A 16688-nucleotide genomic window follows, 5' to 3' on the forward strand; every position below is an offset into this window, starting at 1 on the left:
CCCTCAGTGGTGAAAAATTGAAAGCATTTCCCCTGAAATCAGGAACAAGACAAGGGTGCCCACTCTCACCACTACTATTCAACATAGTATTGGAAGTTTTGGCCACAGCAATCAGAGCAGAAAAAGAAGTAAAAGGAATCCAGATAGGAAAAGAAGAAGTGAAACTCTCACTGTTTGCAGATGACATGATCCTCTACATAGAAAACCCTAAAGACTCTACCAGAAAATTACTAGAGCTAATCAATGAATATAGTAAAGTTGCAGGATATAAAATTAACACACAGAAATCCCTTGCATTCCTATACACTAACAATGAAAAAACAGAAAGAGAAATTAAGGAAACGATACCATTCACCATTGCAACAAAAAGAATAAAATACTTAGGAGTATATCTACCTAAAGAAACAAAAGCCTATACATAGAAAACTATAAAACACTGATGAAAGAAATCAAAGAGGACACAAACAGATGGAGAAACATACCGTGTTCATGGATTGGAAGAATCAATATTGTCAAAATGGCTATACTACCCAAAGCAATCTATAGATTCAATGCAATCCCTATCAAGCTACCAACGGTATTTTTCACAGAACTAGACCAAAGAATTTCACAATTTGTATGGAAATACAAAAAACCTCGAATAGCCAAAGTAATCTTGAGAAAGAAGAATGGAACTGGAGGAATCAACCTGCCTGACTTCAGACTCTACTACAAAGCCACAGTCATCAAGACAGTATCGTACTGGCACAAAGACAGAAATATAGATCAATGGAACAGAATAGAAAGCCCAGAGATAAATCCATGTACCTATGGACACCTTATCTTTGACAAAGGAGGCAAGGATATACAATGGAAAAAAGACAACCTCTTTAACAAGTGGTGCTGGGAAACTGGTCAACCACTTGTAAAAGAATGAAACTAGAACACTTTCTAACACCACAAAAATAAACTCAAATGGATTAAAGATCTAAATGTAAGACCAGAAACTATAAAACTCCTAGAGGAGAACATAGGCAAAACACTCTCCGACATAAATCACAGCAAGATCCTCTATGACCCACCTCCCAGAATATTGGAAATAAAAGCAAAACTAAACAAATGGGACCTAATGAAACTTAAAAGCTTTTGCACTACAAAGGAAACTATAAGTAAGGTGAAAAGACAGCCCTCAGATTGGGAGAAAATAATAGCAAATGAAGCAACAGACAAAGGATTAATCTCAAAAATATACAAGCCACTCCTGCAGCTCAATTCCAGAAAAATAAAAAAAAAAAAAAAAAAATGGGCCAAAGAACTAAACAGACATTTCTCCAAAGAAGACATACATATGGCTAAAAACCACATGAAAAGATGCTCAACATCACTCATTATCAGAGAATGCAAATCAAAACCACAATGAGGTACCATTACACGCCAGTCAGGATGGCTGCTATCCAAAAGTCTACAAGCAATAAATGCTGGAGAGGGTGTGGAGAAAAGGGAACCCTCTTACACTGTTGGTGGGAATGCAAACTAGTACAGCCGCTATGGAGAACAGTGTGGAGATTCCTTAAAAAAACTGGAAATAGAACTGCCATATGGCCCAGCAATCCCACTTCTGGGCATACACACCAAGGAAACCAGATTTGAAAGAGACACATGCACCCCAATGTCCATCGCAGCAGTGTTTATAATAGCCAGGACATGGAAGCAATCTAGATGCCCATCAGCAGATGAATGGATAAGGAAGCTGTGGTACATATACACCATGGAATATTACTCAGCCATTAAAAAGATTTCATTTGAATCAGTTCTAATGAGATGGATGAAACTGGAGCCCATTATACAGAGTGAAGTAAGCCAGAAAGATAAAGAACATTACAGCATACTAACACATATATATGGAATTTAGAAAGATGGTAATGATAACCCTATATGCAAAACAGAAAAAGAGACACAGATGTACAGAACAGACTTTTGGACTCTATGGGAGAAGGCGAGGGTGGGATGTTTCGAGAGAACAGCATGTATATTATCTATAGTGAAGCAGATCACCAGCCCAGGTGGGATGCGTGAGATAAGTGTTCGAGCCTGGTGCACTGGGAAGACCCAGAGGAATCAGGTGGAGAGGGAGGTGGGAGGGGGAATCTGGATGGGGAATACATGTAATTCCATGGCTGATTCATGTCAATGTATGACAAAACCCACTGCAGTGTTGTGAAGTAATTAGCCTCCAACTAATAAAAATTAAAAAAAATTTTAAAAATAAAATAAAATAAAATTCACAATGAAAAGGTAAAAAAAAAACAAACAAACAATATTGTGGTGGTTTTTGCCATACATTGACATGAATCAGCCACACATGTATATGTGTCCCCCATCCCGAACCCCCCTCATGCCTCCCTCCCCAAAACGCAGATTGAAACCACAATGAGGTACCGTCTCAGGCCGGTTGGAATGACTGCTATCAAAAAGTCTACTTTTTATTTTTAAAAATATTTCAAATTTACAGAATAGTTCAAACAGTAATACAAAGAACTTCTTTATACCATATAGTTTTTACCTATATTCAAAATCATGCCACATTTTTTTCTCTCATAGATGGATATAGGTAGGTAGGTAAATAGATGATAGGTAGATATAGATAGATAGGTAGATTATAATATGATTTAGATAAAGATAGACTTAGGGTTAGGATTAGGGCTACATGAATCAAGTTTTACTATGAGGATGGTAGACAGTGATTTTTAATTCCCTTTTTCTTTCTATATTTATTAGTTGACATTCTACTGTCATGGATAACTTTCTCTTATTTTTTTACAGAATGGGCCTCAGTATGGACTCATGGATTTGTATTTAATGGGTTAAAATCCTTTATTGCCATTTATTCATTGTGTTGTTCAAGTTGCTCTTTATTGGGTCAGTGAGAGTCCCTTCAAGGTGGCTCCAAATACTTTTTAATACTTAAAAAAAATGAGTCATTGGTAACAGTTTCAAATTGGATGCAGGAAGTAGTACCTGACACATCCTTTGAAGCACCAGAGACAGTCCACTATCTAGTCAGCATTCATGACTCACGGATTGGATCTGTCTTCCTCATGGCATACAGGTAACTCACAAGGATGACCATTTTTCTCTCTATTTGCCTACAATAATTCTGCTTCTCTTTTGACATCAAAGAGATCTTGGCATCATGAGGACAATCCATCCAAACAACATCGTGGAGTCATACACAGATCACAGGTAAATTCCCGTGATGGAGTCCATGACAAACAGGGAAATAATAAAATCTATTCTGTAAGAAGGGCTGGACTGGAAAATTTTAACAAACTGGGAAAAGGAAATCTTATTATTCTTCATTTTAAAATAGTTAACCAGAAAAACATGATGATCCAACATAATGACTAATGTTTCTTCAGGAAAATGAACTAGGAAACAGTCTAGGACATGAACACAGCAGTCTCAGTGGGGTATAAAAGAGGACAAGCAACAGAGATACTTCAAATCACTAAGTTCACTTTCCTATTAACATCAGATCCTCTACCCTCTGACACCATGGTCAGCTCCTGTTGTGGCTCCATCTGCTCTGACCAGAGCTGTGGCCAAAGTCTCTGCCTGGAGACCTGCTGCCAGCCCAGCTGCTGCCAGACCACCTGCTGCAGGACCACCTGCTGCCGCCCCAGCTGTGGTGTGTCCAGCTGCTGCCGCCCGGTCTGCTGCCAGCCCACCTGCCCTCGCCCCACCTGCTGCATCTCTAGCTGCTGCCGCCCCTCCTACTGTGGGTCCAGCTGCTGCAGGCCTACTTGCTGCATCTCCAGCTGCTGCAGGCCCCAGTGCTGCCAGCCTGTCTGCTGCCAGCCCACCTGCTCTCGCCCCACCTGCTGCATCTCTAGCTGCTACCGCCCCTCTTGCTGTGGGTCCAGCTGTGGTTCCAGCTGCTGCAGGCCTACCTGCTGCATCTCCAGCTGCTGCAGGCCCCGCTGTTGCCAGTCTGTGTGCTGCCAGCCCACCTGCCCTCGCCCCACCTGCTGCATCTCTAGCTGCTACCGCCCCTCCTGCTGTGGGTCCAGCTGTGGTTCCAGCTGCTGCAGGCCTACCTGCTGCATCTCCAGCTGCTGCAGGCCCCGCTGTTGCCAGTCTGTGTGCTGCCAGCCCACCTGCTCCCGCATCTCCAGCTGCTGCCGCCCGAGCTGCTGCCTGCGCCCAGTGTGTGGCCGGGTCTCCTGCCACACCACTTGCTATCGGCCCACCTGTGTCATCTCCACCTGCCCCCGCCCCGTGTGCTGTCCCTCCTCTTGCTGCTGAGCCCACTGCCCTGTGACCACTGTCTCCGTTTACCTCTGTCCCCACTAATGCAGACCCTCCTTTGGGGTTGATGTTGCTCAGCTAAACTGGGCTTCATGATTCCAGTGAGGAACCAGACCATGCTGTTGAAGGGGACGGATATGGCATGGAGCACTTCTCCAGTAACAGATTTTCCCCTTTCACCTGACAATTGGTAAACTCATTCTTCTAACTTCTTTTCCTAAGACTTTTCTTTAACCTGGTCTATTTCTGTACCAAAATAAAGTGATACTTTCTTGCATTAAAAATTCACTGTGATTTTTCCTCCTTTAAGATTTTGTCTTTGGTTGCTAGACAAGTGTATTTAAACTATACCTGCAGGGCACACAGCAGGGCCTTGCCACTTCTCAGTGAGAAGTTCCATTATTCACCATCCAATTCTTTCCTCAGTCCAGTTCAGTCGCTCAGTCGAGGTGCCTGCTGATTTCATGAGCAAATCAGCTAACACTATAAATCCTAACCCTAACATTAAGAACAGAACAGAAAAGTGAAAAGTAGTTTGGAGAGCTTCTCGTATACAAAAGCAAAAAGAACACAGTATATGGTTCACGCATCACATCAGCTATGATAGCTACACAATATGCTATTTAACACAGCCTGCAAGTTTATATTCAGACATGTACTAAGCGCTAGGTGTCATCCATGTAGCAAACCAAGTGTGCGCTGATTCTCCCCTATTTACAATAGGACCTCATTTGTGATTCTTTTTTTTTTTTTTTTTTTGAAGGAAGTTTCAAATCCACATGCACTCAAAGGACAGATAGATGACCTAGACAAATGAAGTAGGTCTTTGATAAGACAACATGTTTGGTGGAAACTGGCAAATTGCAGTCTGCATGACCACATCTGAGAGTAGCGTTGAGCTCCTGTCAATTGTTTCTGTAGAAAAATGGGAGCCAATATTTTCACTGAAAAGTGAGTCTGCTTTCAGTGGTTCCTTCCAGATGCCATTCTCTTCTTTCATTCATTATTGAATATTTATTAAATGTGAGACACTGTTAAAGGCACTGAAGTATCTGGGGAAAACAATATAGAACAAACTCTCTGCACTAATGAAGTGACATTGAAGTGGACTTTCTCAGCAAAAAGCACTGTTTGATGTGTTTACTTGTAAATATTTTTTCTATACATTTATCCACTCAGGTTTATGCACAGTTTTTTTTTTCTCTATGCTTTTACTTATACAAATAAGATGAGCTTTGGAGCCATTCTTTAGATGCAGGTATTAGTGTTACAAATGGGAACAGAGTCCCCTTTTCAAAGGTTTTAAAAATTTTTCTGAAAGTAGAGAATCAATTGACAGTAGCCTATAAATTGGGCTCATAGAATATTATATAAAGATATTTATATAAAGGCAATTGTCTGTGCAAAATACAAACTTTCCTAAATATCAAAAGACATACTAAGAGAGAAAGAAAATAAAACAAATAATGAAAGATTATATATAAATATACAGAAAGAAATATATGTATTAATATATACATTAAATATATATATATAATTCACCATACATTATACATCACCATTCATTATATATTTTGTTGTTGTTCAGTTGCTATGCTGCATTTGACTCTTTGTGTCCCCATAGACTCAGCACTCCAGGCTCCCCTGTCCTTCACTATCCCAGGGGGTTTGGTCAGATTCATGCCCATTGACTCAGCGATGTTATCTAAACATCTCATCCTCTGCCACACTCTTCTTCTTTTCCCTTCAATATTTCCCAGCATCAGATGACTTTTTCCCAATGAGTCAGTTCTTCTTAACCAGTGGCCAAAGTAGGGGAACTTCAACTTCAGCATAAGTCCTTCCAATGAATATTCAGGATTGATTATCTTTAGGATTGACTGGTTGAATCTCCTTGCAGTTCAAGGGACTCTCAAGAGTCTTCTCCACCACCACAATTCAAAAGCATTAATTCTTCGGTGCTCAGCCCTCTTTATGGTCCAACTTTCACATATTGGAAAAATCATTGTTTTCACTATATGGACCTCTGTCAGCAAAGTGATGGCTGTACTATTTATTAATAATACACTCTCTAGGTTTGTCATAATTTTCCTTCCAATGAGCAAACGTCTTTTAATTTCATGGCTTCAGTCACCATCCACAGTGATGCTGGAGCCCAAGAAAATAAAAGCTATGACTGTTCCACTTTCCCCCCTTCTATTTGACATGAAGTGATGGGACCAAATGCCATGATCTTGATTTTTATAATGTTAAGTTTTTTTTTTTAATGTTGAGTTTTAAGTCAGCTTTTTCACTCTCCTCTTTCACCCTCATCAAGAGGCTCTTTGGTTGCTTTCATCTTCTGTCATTAAAGTGGTATCATCTGTATATCTGAGGTTGTTATTTCTTCCTGCAATCTTGATTCCAGCCTGTGATTCATCCAGCCTGGAAATTTGCATGATGTACTTTGCATATAAGTTATATAAGCAGAGTGACAATATACAGCCTTGACATACTCTTTTCCCGATTTTGAACTAGTCTGTTGTTCCATGTCCAGTTCTAATTGTTGCTTCCTGACCCTTATACAGGTTTCTCCAGAGATAGGTAATGTGGTATGTTTTTCTCACCTCTTTAAGAATTTTCAACAGTTTATTGTGATCCACACAAAGGCTTCAGTGTAGTCAGTGTAGCAAGAAGTAGATGCTTTTCTGGAATTCCCTTGCTATTTCTGTGATCCACAAATGTTGGCAACTTGATCTCTGATTCCTCTGCCTTTTCTAAATCCAGCTTGTACATCTGGAAGTTCTGAGTTCACTAACTGCTGAAGCCTAGCTTAAAGGATTTTGAGCATAATCTTGCTAGCATGTGAAATGAACACAATTGTACAGTAGTTGGAACAATCTTTGGCATTGCCTTTCTTTGAGGTTGGAATGAAAATGGAACTTTTCCAGTCTTGTGGCCACTGCTTTTTCCAAATTTTCTGGCATATTAAGTGCAGCACTTTAACAGCATCATCTTTTAAGATTTGAAATAGCTCAGCTGAAATTCCATCACCTCCACTAGTTTTATTCATAGTACATATTCCTAAGGCCCACTTGACTTCACACTCCAGGAGGTCTGACTCTGAGTGAGTGACCACACCATCATGGTTATCTGTGTCATTAAGACCTTTTACATACAGTTCTGTGTTTTCTTGCCCCCTCTTCCTGAGTCTCTTCTGCTTCTGTTAGGTCCTTACTGTTTCTCTCTTTATCATGTCCATCCTTGCATGAAATGTTTCCTTGATATCTCCAGTTTTCTTGAAGAGATCTCTAGTCTTTCCCTTCTATTGTTTTTGTGTATTTTCGGTAATGTTCACTTAAGAAGACCTTCTTATCTCTCCTTGCTATTCTCTGGAACTCTGCACTCAGTTGGGTATATCTTTCCCTTTCTCCCTTGCCTTTCACTTCTCTTCTTTCCTCAGCTATTTGCAAAGCCTCCTCAGACAACCACTTTGCCTTCTTGCATTTCTTTTCCTTTGGAATGGTTTTGGTCATTGCATCCTGTACAATGTTACAAACCTCAGTTCATAGTTCTTCAGGCACTCTGTCTACTGGATCTAATCCCTTGAATTTATTTATCACCTCTACTGTATAATCATAACGGATTTGACTTAGGTCATACCTGAATGGCCTAGTGGTTTTCCCTACTTTCTTCCATTTAAGCTTGAATTTTACAATAAGGAACTGATGATCTCAGCCACAGTCAGGCTCCAGGTCTTATTTTTGCTGACTATATAGAGCTTTTCCATTTTCAGCTGCAAAGAATATAATCAATCTGATTCTGGTATTGATCATTTGATGACGTCCATGTGTAGAGTCATCTCTTGGGTTGTTGGAAAGGGTGTTTGCTATGACCAGTGTGCTATGTGTTCTCTTGACAAAACCCTGTTAGCCTTTTTCCTTCTTCATTTTGTACTCCAAGGTCAAACTTACTACAGGTATCTCTTGACATTCTACTTTTGCATTCCAATCCCCTACAATGAAAAGGACATCTTTTCTTTTTCTTTTTGGTGTCAGTTCTAGAAGGTCTTGTAGGTCTTCACAGAACCAGTCAACTTCAGCTTCCTTGGCATCAGTGGTTGGGGCAAAGCCTTGGATTACTGTTGAGTGGTTCGCTTGGAAATGAACCAAGATCACTCTGTCATTTTTGAGATCATGCCCACGTACTGCATTTCAGACTCTTTTGTTGACTATGAGGGCTGCTTCATTTCTTCTAAGGGATTCTTGCCCACAGGAGTACATATGATGGTCATCTGAATTAAATTCACCCATTCCCATCCATTTTAGTTCACTCACTGATTCCTAAGATGTGGATGTTCACCCTTGCCATCTCCTGCTTGATCACATTCAATTTATTTTGATTCATGGACCTAACTTTCCAGGTACCTATGCAATATTGTTCTGTACAGCATCAGACTTTACTTTCACCAATAGTCACATCCTCAACTGAGTGTCATTTCCACTTTGGTCCAGCTGCTTCATCTTTCTGGAGATATTAGTGATTGCCCTCTTCTCTTCCCCAGTGGCATACTGGATACCTTCCCACTTGGGGTCTTATCTTCCCGTGTCATATCTTTCTGCCTTTTCATACTCTTTGTGGGGTTCTTCTCATAACAAGAATAATGGAGTGGTTTGCCATTTCCTCCTCTGGCAGACCATATTTTGTCATAACTCTTCACTATGGCCCGTCCATCTTGGGTGGCCCTGCATGACATGGCTCATAGCTTCATTCAGTTATGCAAGCCACTTCACCATGACAAGGCTGTGATCCATGAAGATGTCAGTGTATTTTATATATATTATACATTATGTGTCACTATATATATTATATATATAGTAAAAACTACTTGATTAAAGCCAACAAATTGATCAATTGATGATACCAATACATGTAACATGCTAAATAAGCCACATTATGCCCAGAGAATGGGTTACTTTGTGGCTGAGGATGGAATGAAGAATATCTGAACATACTAATATAATCTTTGGGATAAATGGTTAAATGAGAAAAAGCAACTTGGAGTCAAGTGTGTATATTATATAACCATTTATCTAAGAAACAAAAGAGATACAGATATGCAAAAATGGTTTTGAAATAGCAATAGGAAGGAAAACTTTAAATTATAAAAATGACTATCTCTGGGGAGCAAGGGAATTCATAGAGGGATTAGGAATAACTTCCTTGGATAAGCCTGACTTTGTAGAATTTACTTTGGTGCCACACACACTTTATGTAATTATACAAACAAACTTAGAAAGAGAGTCCTAGAAATACAAAGAAAACACTGGTGATGTGCTCCATTCCATGCGTGTTGGTGATGATGTATGGTCCAAGTGTTCACCTCAGGTATTTACCGTCCAGCTGGAGACAGACATTTAGGTATAGTCTGATGTGCAAAATTCTAGTGTTGCAAATGTAATCAAGTAGCATGGAGGAGCAGATGATTTTTCTTTAAATATGTCAAAGAAAACCATAAGAAGAGACTTCTAAGCTGAAACTCAAAGGAAAAATAAAAAAAGTACTGAGTTGTTAAAGGAAAAGGAACATTTGAAGGAGATATAACAGCATGATCAAAGGTGTGAAATTAGTGCTATTTATACTTCATAGACAGGCTTCCACGGTGTCTCAACTGGTAAAGAAACTGCCTGCCAATGCAGGAGACACAAGAGATGTAGTTCAGTCCCTGATCAGGAAGATCCCCTGGAGAAGGAAATGGCAACCCACTCCAGTATTCTCGCCTGAAGGATCCCATGAACAGAGGAGCCTGGTGGGCTACAGTCCATGGGGTCACAAAGAGCTGGACAAGACTGAGTGCTCATGCACACATACACATACTTTATAGACTATTAATACTACAGGATTTGCAACCTTAATTCATTCTTATGTGGACTCTTAGAGAATAGCAAGTACCTCATGGGTTCTTTGAGAAGAAAAATCAAGATAATAATTACAAAGCATTCAGCAGAATATTGGGCACATGGCAAGCACTTACAAATAGTAGCCATCTCTATTATCTCATTTTGCATTGAAGGTATGTAATGCTTGTTTTATTTATTTTTGGAATTTTTCTGGCCTTTTAATAGATGATATATTATTGGAAAGAAAGAAATAACAAATATAAAATATATAATTTTAAGGCACAAATAGCATTTTAAGATTTTTAAAAATTTTTTTCATTTATTTTTATTTGTTGGAGGCTAATTACTTTACAATATTGTAGTGATTTTTGCCACACATTGACATGAATCAGCCATGGATTTACATATGTTCCTCATCCCGATCCCCCTTCCCACCTCCCTCCCCATCCCATCCCTCTGGGTCTTCCCAGTGCACCAGCCCTGAGCACTTTAAGATTTAAGAGTAATCAGAGAAAACTGTTTAAGCTAAGGCCAAGGATCTATAACTATTATGAAAAAGAAATATTAGTTCCAATATATTGGGTGGAAGGTTTTCCCAGGATATTTTTTATCATAATATTTTATTGGAGTATAGTTGATTTACGTTGTGTTAGCTTCTGTTGTACAGCAAAGTAAGCCAATTACACATACACATATGAAAGTGAAAGCAAAATTCACTCAGTCATGTCCAACTCTTTGCAACCCCTTGTACTTTATAATCCATGGAATTCTCCAGGCCAGAATACTGGAGTGGGAAGCCATTCCCTTCCCCAAGGGATCTTCCCAACCCAGGGATCAAACCCATGTCTCCTGCATTGCAGGTGGATCTTTACCAGCTGAGCCAGTAGGGAAGACCAAGGATATTGGAGTGGGTAGCTTGTCTCTTCTCCAACGAATCTTCCTGACCCAGGTATCGAACCAGAGCCTCCTGCATTGCAGGCAGATTCCTTACCAACTGAGCTATCAGGGAAGCCCACACATACATGTATATCCACTCTTTTTCAGATGCTGTTTCCTTACAGGTACTACAGAGTATTGAGTAAAGTTTCCTGTGCTATTCAGTAGGTACTCTTTATGTTAGTTATCTATATATAGTAGTGTATATATAACAATCCCAATTTCCCAATTTATCCTTGTTTTAAACACATAATGCTTGTTTTGGAAACTCATGCTTTGGGTGTTTTGACTACTTGTCAAAATCTTGCTTTTTAATATATTTGACTATTTGTAGGATAATGAGCATGGAGAAGAAAATGGCAACCTACTCCAGTATTCTTTCCTGAAAAATCCTATGGACAGAGGAGCCTGGAGGGCTACAGTCTGAAGGGTCACAAAGAGTTAAACATGACTGAGCGACTAAGCTTGAGCAGGAGGATAAAAAGCAAGGCTTGCCTGTTTATAGCCTCTTTATTCAGAATGACCTGAATTCAAATTTTTGAAAGAGTACAAAAAAAATCCAACAAAACGCCTTAAATGAAACCTTCTGAATAATGCAGAATTCATTGCATATGTTGGCTTATGAAGATAGGTCAAACGTACTCACTTTTAGCACACTATAGGGAAAGTTCATCTTTGTAAACGGTTCTTACCACTGAAAAGGAAAAATTAAAAGCTAACTCTTGGGGTAGTCATTACAATGAGACTGGAAGTCTTTTGTAACCCCCGACTCTCTAATTAGCCAGGAAACACATCCTAGTCTTCTCTCATTGTACAAAAGCGTGTCAACAAGCTTACCTCCCCACTAGTCTCCCCACACTGTACACAAAATCCCAACAAGAGTCTTTTCTCTTATTTCCTTATCAGCACTCTGCCTATCAGTAGCATGCATTATTTCCACTTTGACATGAAAAGAGACATGGCCATTCTCAAAGTATTATCATGGAGTTATACACAAAGAAGGAAAAAAGTAATACATAAAAACTCAATAATAAAATATCACATGATATTTCCTAGAAGACACATTAGAGGAGAAAAACAAAGTGGTTACACATGGTTTAACAAGATTCAGTGAACATAACAATAGAAAAGGAAATGATGCTTTAGATACTGATGCTTAGATATTGGCATAATTAACTTCATAAGCACAATTATGAACTTAGTAGTATTGTTAACTGATTATCCAGTAGGAAAAATAACAAGGAAAAAGCATTGCTCATGGTAAGACCAGCTAAAAGCAGAGTATAAAAAGAGACACGGGTAAGGAAACAGTCAAAAACAAGAAACCACCCTCTTGCAAGCCCACTCGTGGAACTCCACTCCTTCCATTGACACCATGGTCAGCTCCTGCTGTGGCTCCGTCTGCTCTGACCAGAGCTATGGCCAAAGTCTCTGCCAGGAGACTTGCTGCCAGCCCAGCTGCTGCCAGACCACCTGCTGCAGGACCACCTGCCCTCGCCCCACCTGCTGCATCTCTAGCTGCTGCCGCCCCTCCTGCTGTGTTTCCAGCTGTGGTTCCAGCTGCTGCAGGCCTACCTGCTGCATCTCCAGCTGCTGCAGGCCCCAGTGCTGCCAGCCTGTCTGCTGCCAGCCCACCTGCCCTCGTCCCACCTGCTGCATCTCTAGCTGCTGCCGCCCCTCCTGCTGTGGGTCCAGCTGCTGCAGGCCCCAGTGCTGCCAGCCTGTCTGCTGCCAGCCCACCTGCCCTCGTCCTACCTGCTGCATCTCTAGCTGCTGCCGCCCCTACTGCTGTGGGTCCAGCTATGGTTCCAGCTGCTGCCGCCCCTCCTGCTGCATCTCCAGCTGCTGCAGGCCCCGCTGTTGCCAGTCTGTGTGCTGCCAGCCCACCTGCTCCCGCATCTCCAGCTGCTGCCGCCCGAGCTGCTGCCTGCGCCCAGTGTGTGGCCGGGTCTCCTGTCACACCACTTGCTATCGGCCCACCTGTGTCATCTCCACCTGCCCCCGCCCCGTGTGCTGTCCCTCCTCTTGCTGCTGAGCCTGCCGCCCTGTGACCACTGTCTCTGTTTACCTCTGTCCCCACTAATGCAGACCCTTCTTTTGTGCTGATCATGAGGACACCTGGGCTGGGGCTGATGTTGCTGAACTGATTTGGGTCTCATGATTTTAATGAGCCCACCACAGGTCCACTATCTCTGTGAGCACATTCTGGCATCAGTCTAAATTCTACTTGTCTGGACCTCTCCCCTTCATCCAAGTGTGAATTTGCTTGTATCAGTAACATACCAACTCTTGTGTTGATCAATTCTCTTCAAATTCTCCTTCTTAACTTTGGCCTTCAAGTCATCAAGCAGCTAAAGTTCAATTACAATATTTCTGCATTATGAATATTTATAGTTGCTCTCTTAATGGCTCCAGTGAAAATTCTCCTTTATCATTTTTATTCCCCAAATTTTCCTAAGTTGTAACTCTATGACAAAAATAAACTATCACTTTCCTATATGAAAAATGTAGTCTCATGATACTCTTCTTTGAGACCTTTTATGCATTCTGGAGAACTGTATTTTACCTACACTTGTAGGATAGATAACATGGCTTTGTTAATTTCACAACAGAGGTTAAGCTCCCTAGTCACAGCTCAGGTTTCATTTTAAGTCTCCTTAGTTCTTAGACAAAATAGATATTCTCAGGAATTCATGAATAAAAATCAAAGAAATGATACCTTCTGCAAAATCTGGAAATAATTAATGCTCTATGGGACCTCTTTTTCATATTGTCTACCTGTGAAATCAGTTAATAATTGTAAGAATAATGGAACTGAATGTTTGTAGCTGGGAGAAAACACAACGAAAGGTTAAAGGTGATATGTTAGAAATTAAAAGAAGTTTCATTAAAGTCAAAGTCAAAGTGTTAGTTGCTAAGTCGTGTCTGTCACTGCAATCCCATGGACTGTAGCCTGCCTACCTTCTCTTAGTCCGTGGAATTCTCCAGGCAAGAATACTGGAATGGGTTGCCATTCCCTTCTCCAGGGGATCACTGACCCAGTGATTGAAACCTAGTCTCCTGCATTGCTGGCAGATTCTTTACCACCTGAACCACAAGGGAAGCCCAAAGGAAACTTTCATTGGCAGCAAATGAAATTGACTCTCATCTTCTGCAGCTAGAGGGTAGATCAAGCTGAGGATCAAGCCTAGTTCAGTTCAGTTCTGTCTCTCAGTCATGCCCAATTCTTTGCGACCCCATGGATTGCAGTACACCAGTCTTCCCTGTCCCATCACCAACTCCGGAGCTTACTCAAACTCATGTCCATCGAGTTGGTGATGCCATCCAACCATCTCATCCTCTGTCATCCCCTTCTTCTGCTTTCAGTCTTTCCCAGCACCAGGGTCTTTTCAGATGAGTCAGTTCTTCGTGTCAGGTGGCCAAAGTATTGGAGTTTCAACTTCAGCATCAGTCTTTCCAATGAAAATTCAGGACTGATTTCCTTTAGGACGGACTGGTTGGATCTCCTGTAGCACTGGAAAAACCATAGTCTTGACAAGATGGGCCTTCGTTGGCAAAGAAATGTCTCAGCTTTTTAATATGCTGTCTAGGTTGGTCATAACATTTCTTCCAAGAAGCAAGCATCATTTAATTTCATGGCTGCAGTCACCCTTTGCAGTGATTTTGAAGCTCAAAAACAAAATGGAAACTGTCACTGTTTCCATTGTTTCCCTATCTATCTATCTATCACAAAGTGAAGGGACCAGATACCATGATCTTAGTTTTCTGAATGTTGAGCTTTAAGCCAACTTTTTCACTCTCCTCTTTCACTTTCATCAGAGGCTCTTTAGTTCTTCATTTTCTGCCATAAGTGTGGTGTCATCTGCATATCTGAGGTTATTGATATTTCTCCTGGCAATCTTGATTCCAGCTTGTGCTTCATCCAGCCCAGCATTTCTCATGATGTACTCTGCATATAAGTTAAATAAGCAAGGTGACAATATATAGCCTTGACATACTCCTTTCCCGATTTTGAACCAGTCTGTTGTTTCATGTCTGGTTCTAACAGTTGCTTCTTGACCTGCATACAGATTTCTTAGGAGTCAGGTCAGGTGGTCTGGTATTCCTATCTCTTGAATTTTCCACAGTTTGTTGTAATCCACACAGTCAAAGGCTTTGGCATAGTCAATAATGCAGAAATAGACGTTTTTCTGAAACTCTCTTGTGTTTTCGATGATCCAACAGATGTTGGCAATTTGATCTCTGGTTCCTCTGCCTTTTCTAAAGCCAGCTTGAACACCTGGAAGTTCACAGTTCTTGTACTGTTGAAGCCTGTCTTGGAGAATTTTGAGCATTTCTTTGCCAGCGTGTGAGATGAGTGCATTTGTGTGGTAGTTTGTGGAATTCCATCACCTCCACTAGCTTTGTTCGTAGTGACCCTTCCTAAGACTCACTTGACTTTGCATTCCAGGATGTCTGGCTCGAGGTGAGTGATCACACCATTGTGGTTATCTGGGGCATGAAGATCTTTTTTTGTATAGCTCTTCTGTGTATTCTTGCTACCTCTTCTTTATATCTTCTGCTTCTGTTAGGTCCATACTGTTTCTGTCCTTTATTGTGCCCATCTTTAATTGAAATGTTCCCTTGGTATCTCTGATTTTCTTGAAGAGATCTCTAGTCTTTCCCATTCTATTATTTTCCTCCATTTCTTTGCATTGGTCACTGGAAGGCTTTACTATCTCTCCTTGCTATTCTTTGGAACTCTGCATTTAAATGGGTATATCTTTCCTCTTCTCCTTTGCCTTTCATGTCTTTTCTTTTCTCAGCTATTTGTAATGCCTCCTCAGACAGTCCTTTTGCCTTTTTGCATTTTGCTTTCTTAGGGATGGTCTTGATCACTGCCTCCTGTACAATGTCATGAACCTCCATCCATAGTTCTTCAGGCACTCTATCAGATCTAATCCCTTGAATCTGTCACTTTCACTGTATAATCTTAAGGGATTTGATTTAGGTCACACCTGAATGGTCTCGAGGACAGAAATGTCAGGGACCTAACAGAAGAAGATATTAAGAAGAGGTGTCAAGAATACACAGAGGAACTATACAAAATAGATCTTCACAACCCAGATAATCACAATGGTGTGATCACTCACTTAGAGCCAGACATCTTGGAATGCGAAGTCAAGTGGGCCTTAGAAAGCGTCACTACAAACAAAGTTAGGGGAGGTGATGGAATTCCAGTTGAGCTATTTCAAATCCTGGGAGATGATGCTGTGAAAGTGCTGCACTCAATATGACAGCAAATTTGGAAAACTCAGAAGTGGCCACAGAACTGGAAGAGGTCAGTTTTCATTCCAATCGAAAAGAAAAACAATGCCAAAGAATGCTCAAACTACCACACAAATGCACTCATCTTACACGCTAGTAAAGTGATACTTAAAATTCTCCAAGCCAGGCTTCAGCAATACATGAACCATGAACTTCCAGATGTTCAAGCTGGCTTTAGAAAAGGCAGAGGAACCAGAGATCAAATTGCCAACATCCGCTGGATCATCAAAAAAGCAAGAGAGTTCCAGAAAAACATCTATTTCTGCATTATTGACTATG

General features: G+C 40.8%; 2 protein-coding genes across 4 annotated transcripts; both read left to right on the top strand.

The window, feature by feature from the left end:
* The first annotated feature begins 3497 nt into the window (after positions 1–3497).
* On the top strand, positions 3498–4571 carry LOC122442006 (keratin-associated protein 4-6-like). Of its 2 annotated transcripts, XM_043469249.1 has the most exons (2): positions 3498–4070; positions 4101–4571. In XM_043469249.1, the coding sequence occupies exons 1-2, from the start codon at positions 3535–3537 to the stop codon at positions 4282–4284; spliced, it is 720 nt and encodes a 239-aa protein (XP_043325184.1). In that variant the 5' UTR covers positions 3498–3534; the 3' UTR covers positions 4285–4571. The 2 variants fall into 2 exon arrangements, with proteins under 2 accessions (XP_043325184.1, XP_043325176.1); XM_043469241.1 differs by having other exon boundaries at positions 3498–4571.
* A 1748-nt stretch (positions 4572–6319) lies between these two features.
* LOC122442025 (keratin-associated protein 4-7-like) lies at positions 6320–13603 on the top strand. 2 transcript variants are annotated; one of them, XM_043469297.1, is made up of 3 exons: positions 6320–6324; positions 12414–12791; positions 12897–13603. In XM_043469297.1, exons 2-3 carry the CDS (start codon positions 12478–12480, stop codon positions 13135–13137), a joined length of 555 nt encoding a protein of 184 aa, XP_043325232.1. In that variant the 5' UTR covers positions 6320–6324; positions 12414–12477; the 3' UTR covers positions 13138–13603. The 2 variants fall into 2 exon arrangements, with proteins under 2 accessions (XP_043325232.1, XP_043325222.1); XM_043469287.1 differs by lacking the exon at positions 6320–6324 and having other exon boundaries at positions 12414–13603.
* Positions 13604–16688: the final 3085 nt, after the last annotated feature.

This window comes from Cervus canadensis, chromosome 1 (genome assembly GCF_019320065.1).
Source record: "Cervus canadensis isolate Bull #8, Minnesota chromosome 1, ASM1932006v1, whole genome shotgun sequence".
In the NCBI taxonomy this organism is placed as follows: Eukaryota; Metazoa; Chordata; class Mammalia; order Artiodactyla; family Cervidae; genus Cervus; species Cervus canadensis.

What these genes read in the sequence shown, in the direction of transcription:
- LOC122442006 (XM_043469241.1), top strand. Translation starts at nt 3,535, where the DNA reads ATGGTCAGCTCCTGTTGTGGCTCCATCTGCTCTGACCAGAGCTGTGGC.
- LOC122442025 (XM_043469287.1), top strand. Translation starts at nt 12,478, where the DNA reads ATGGTCAGCTCCTGCTGTGGCTCCGTCTGCTCTGACCAGAGCTATGGC.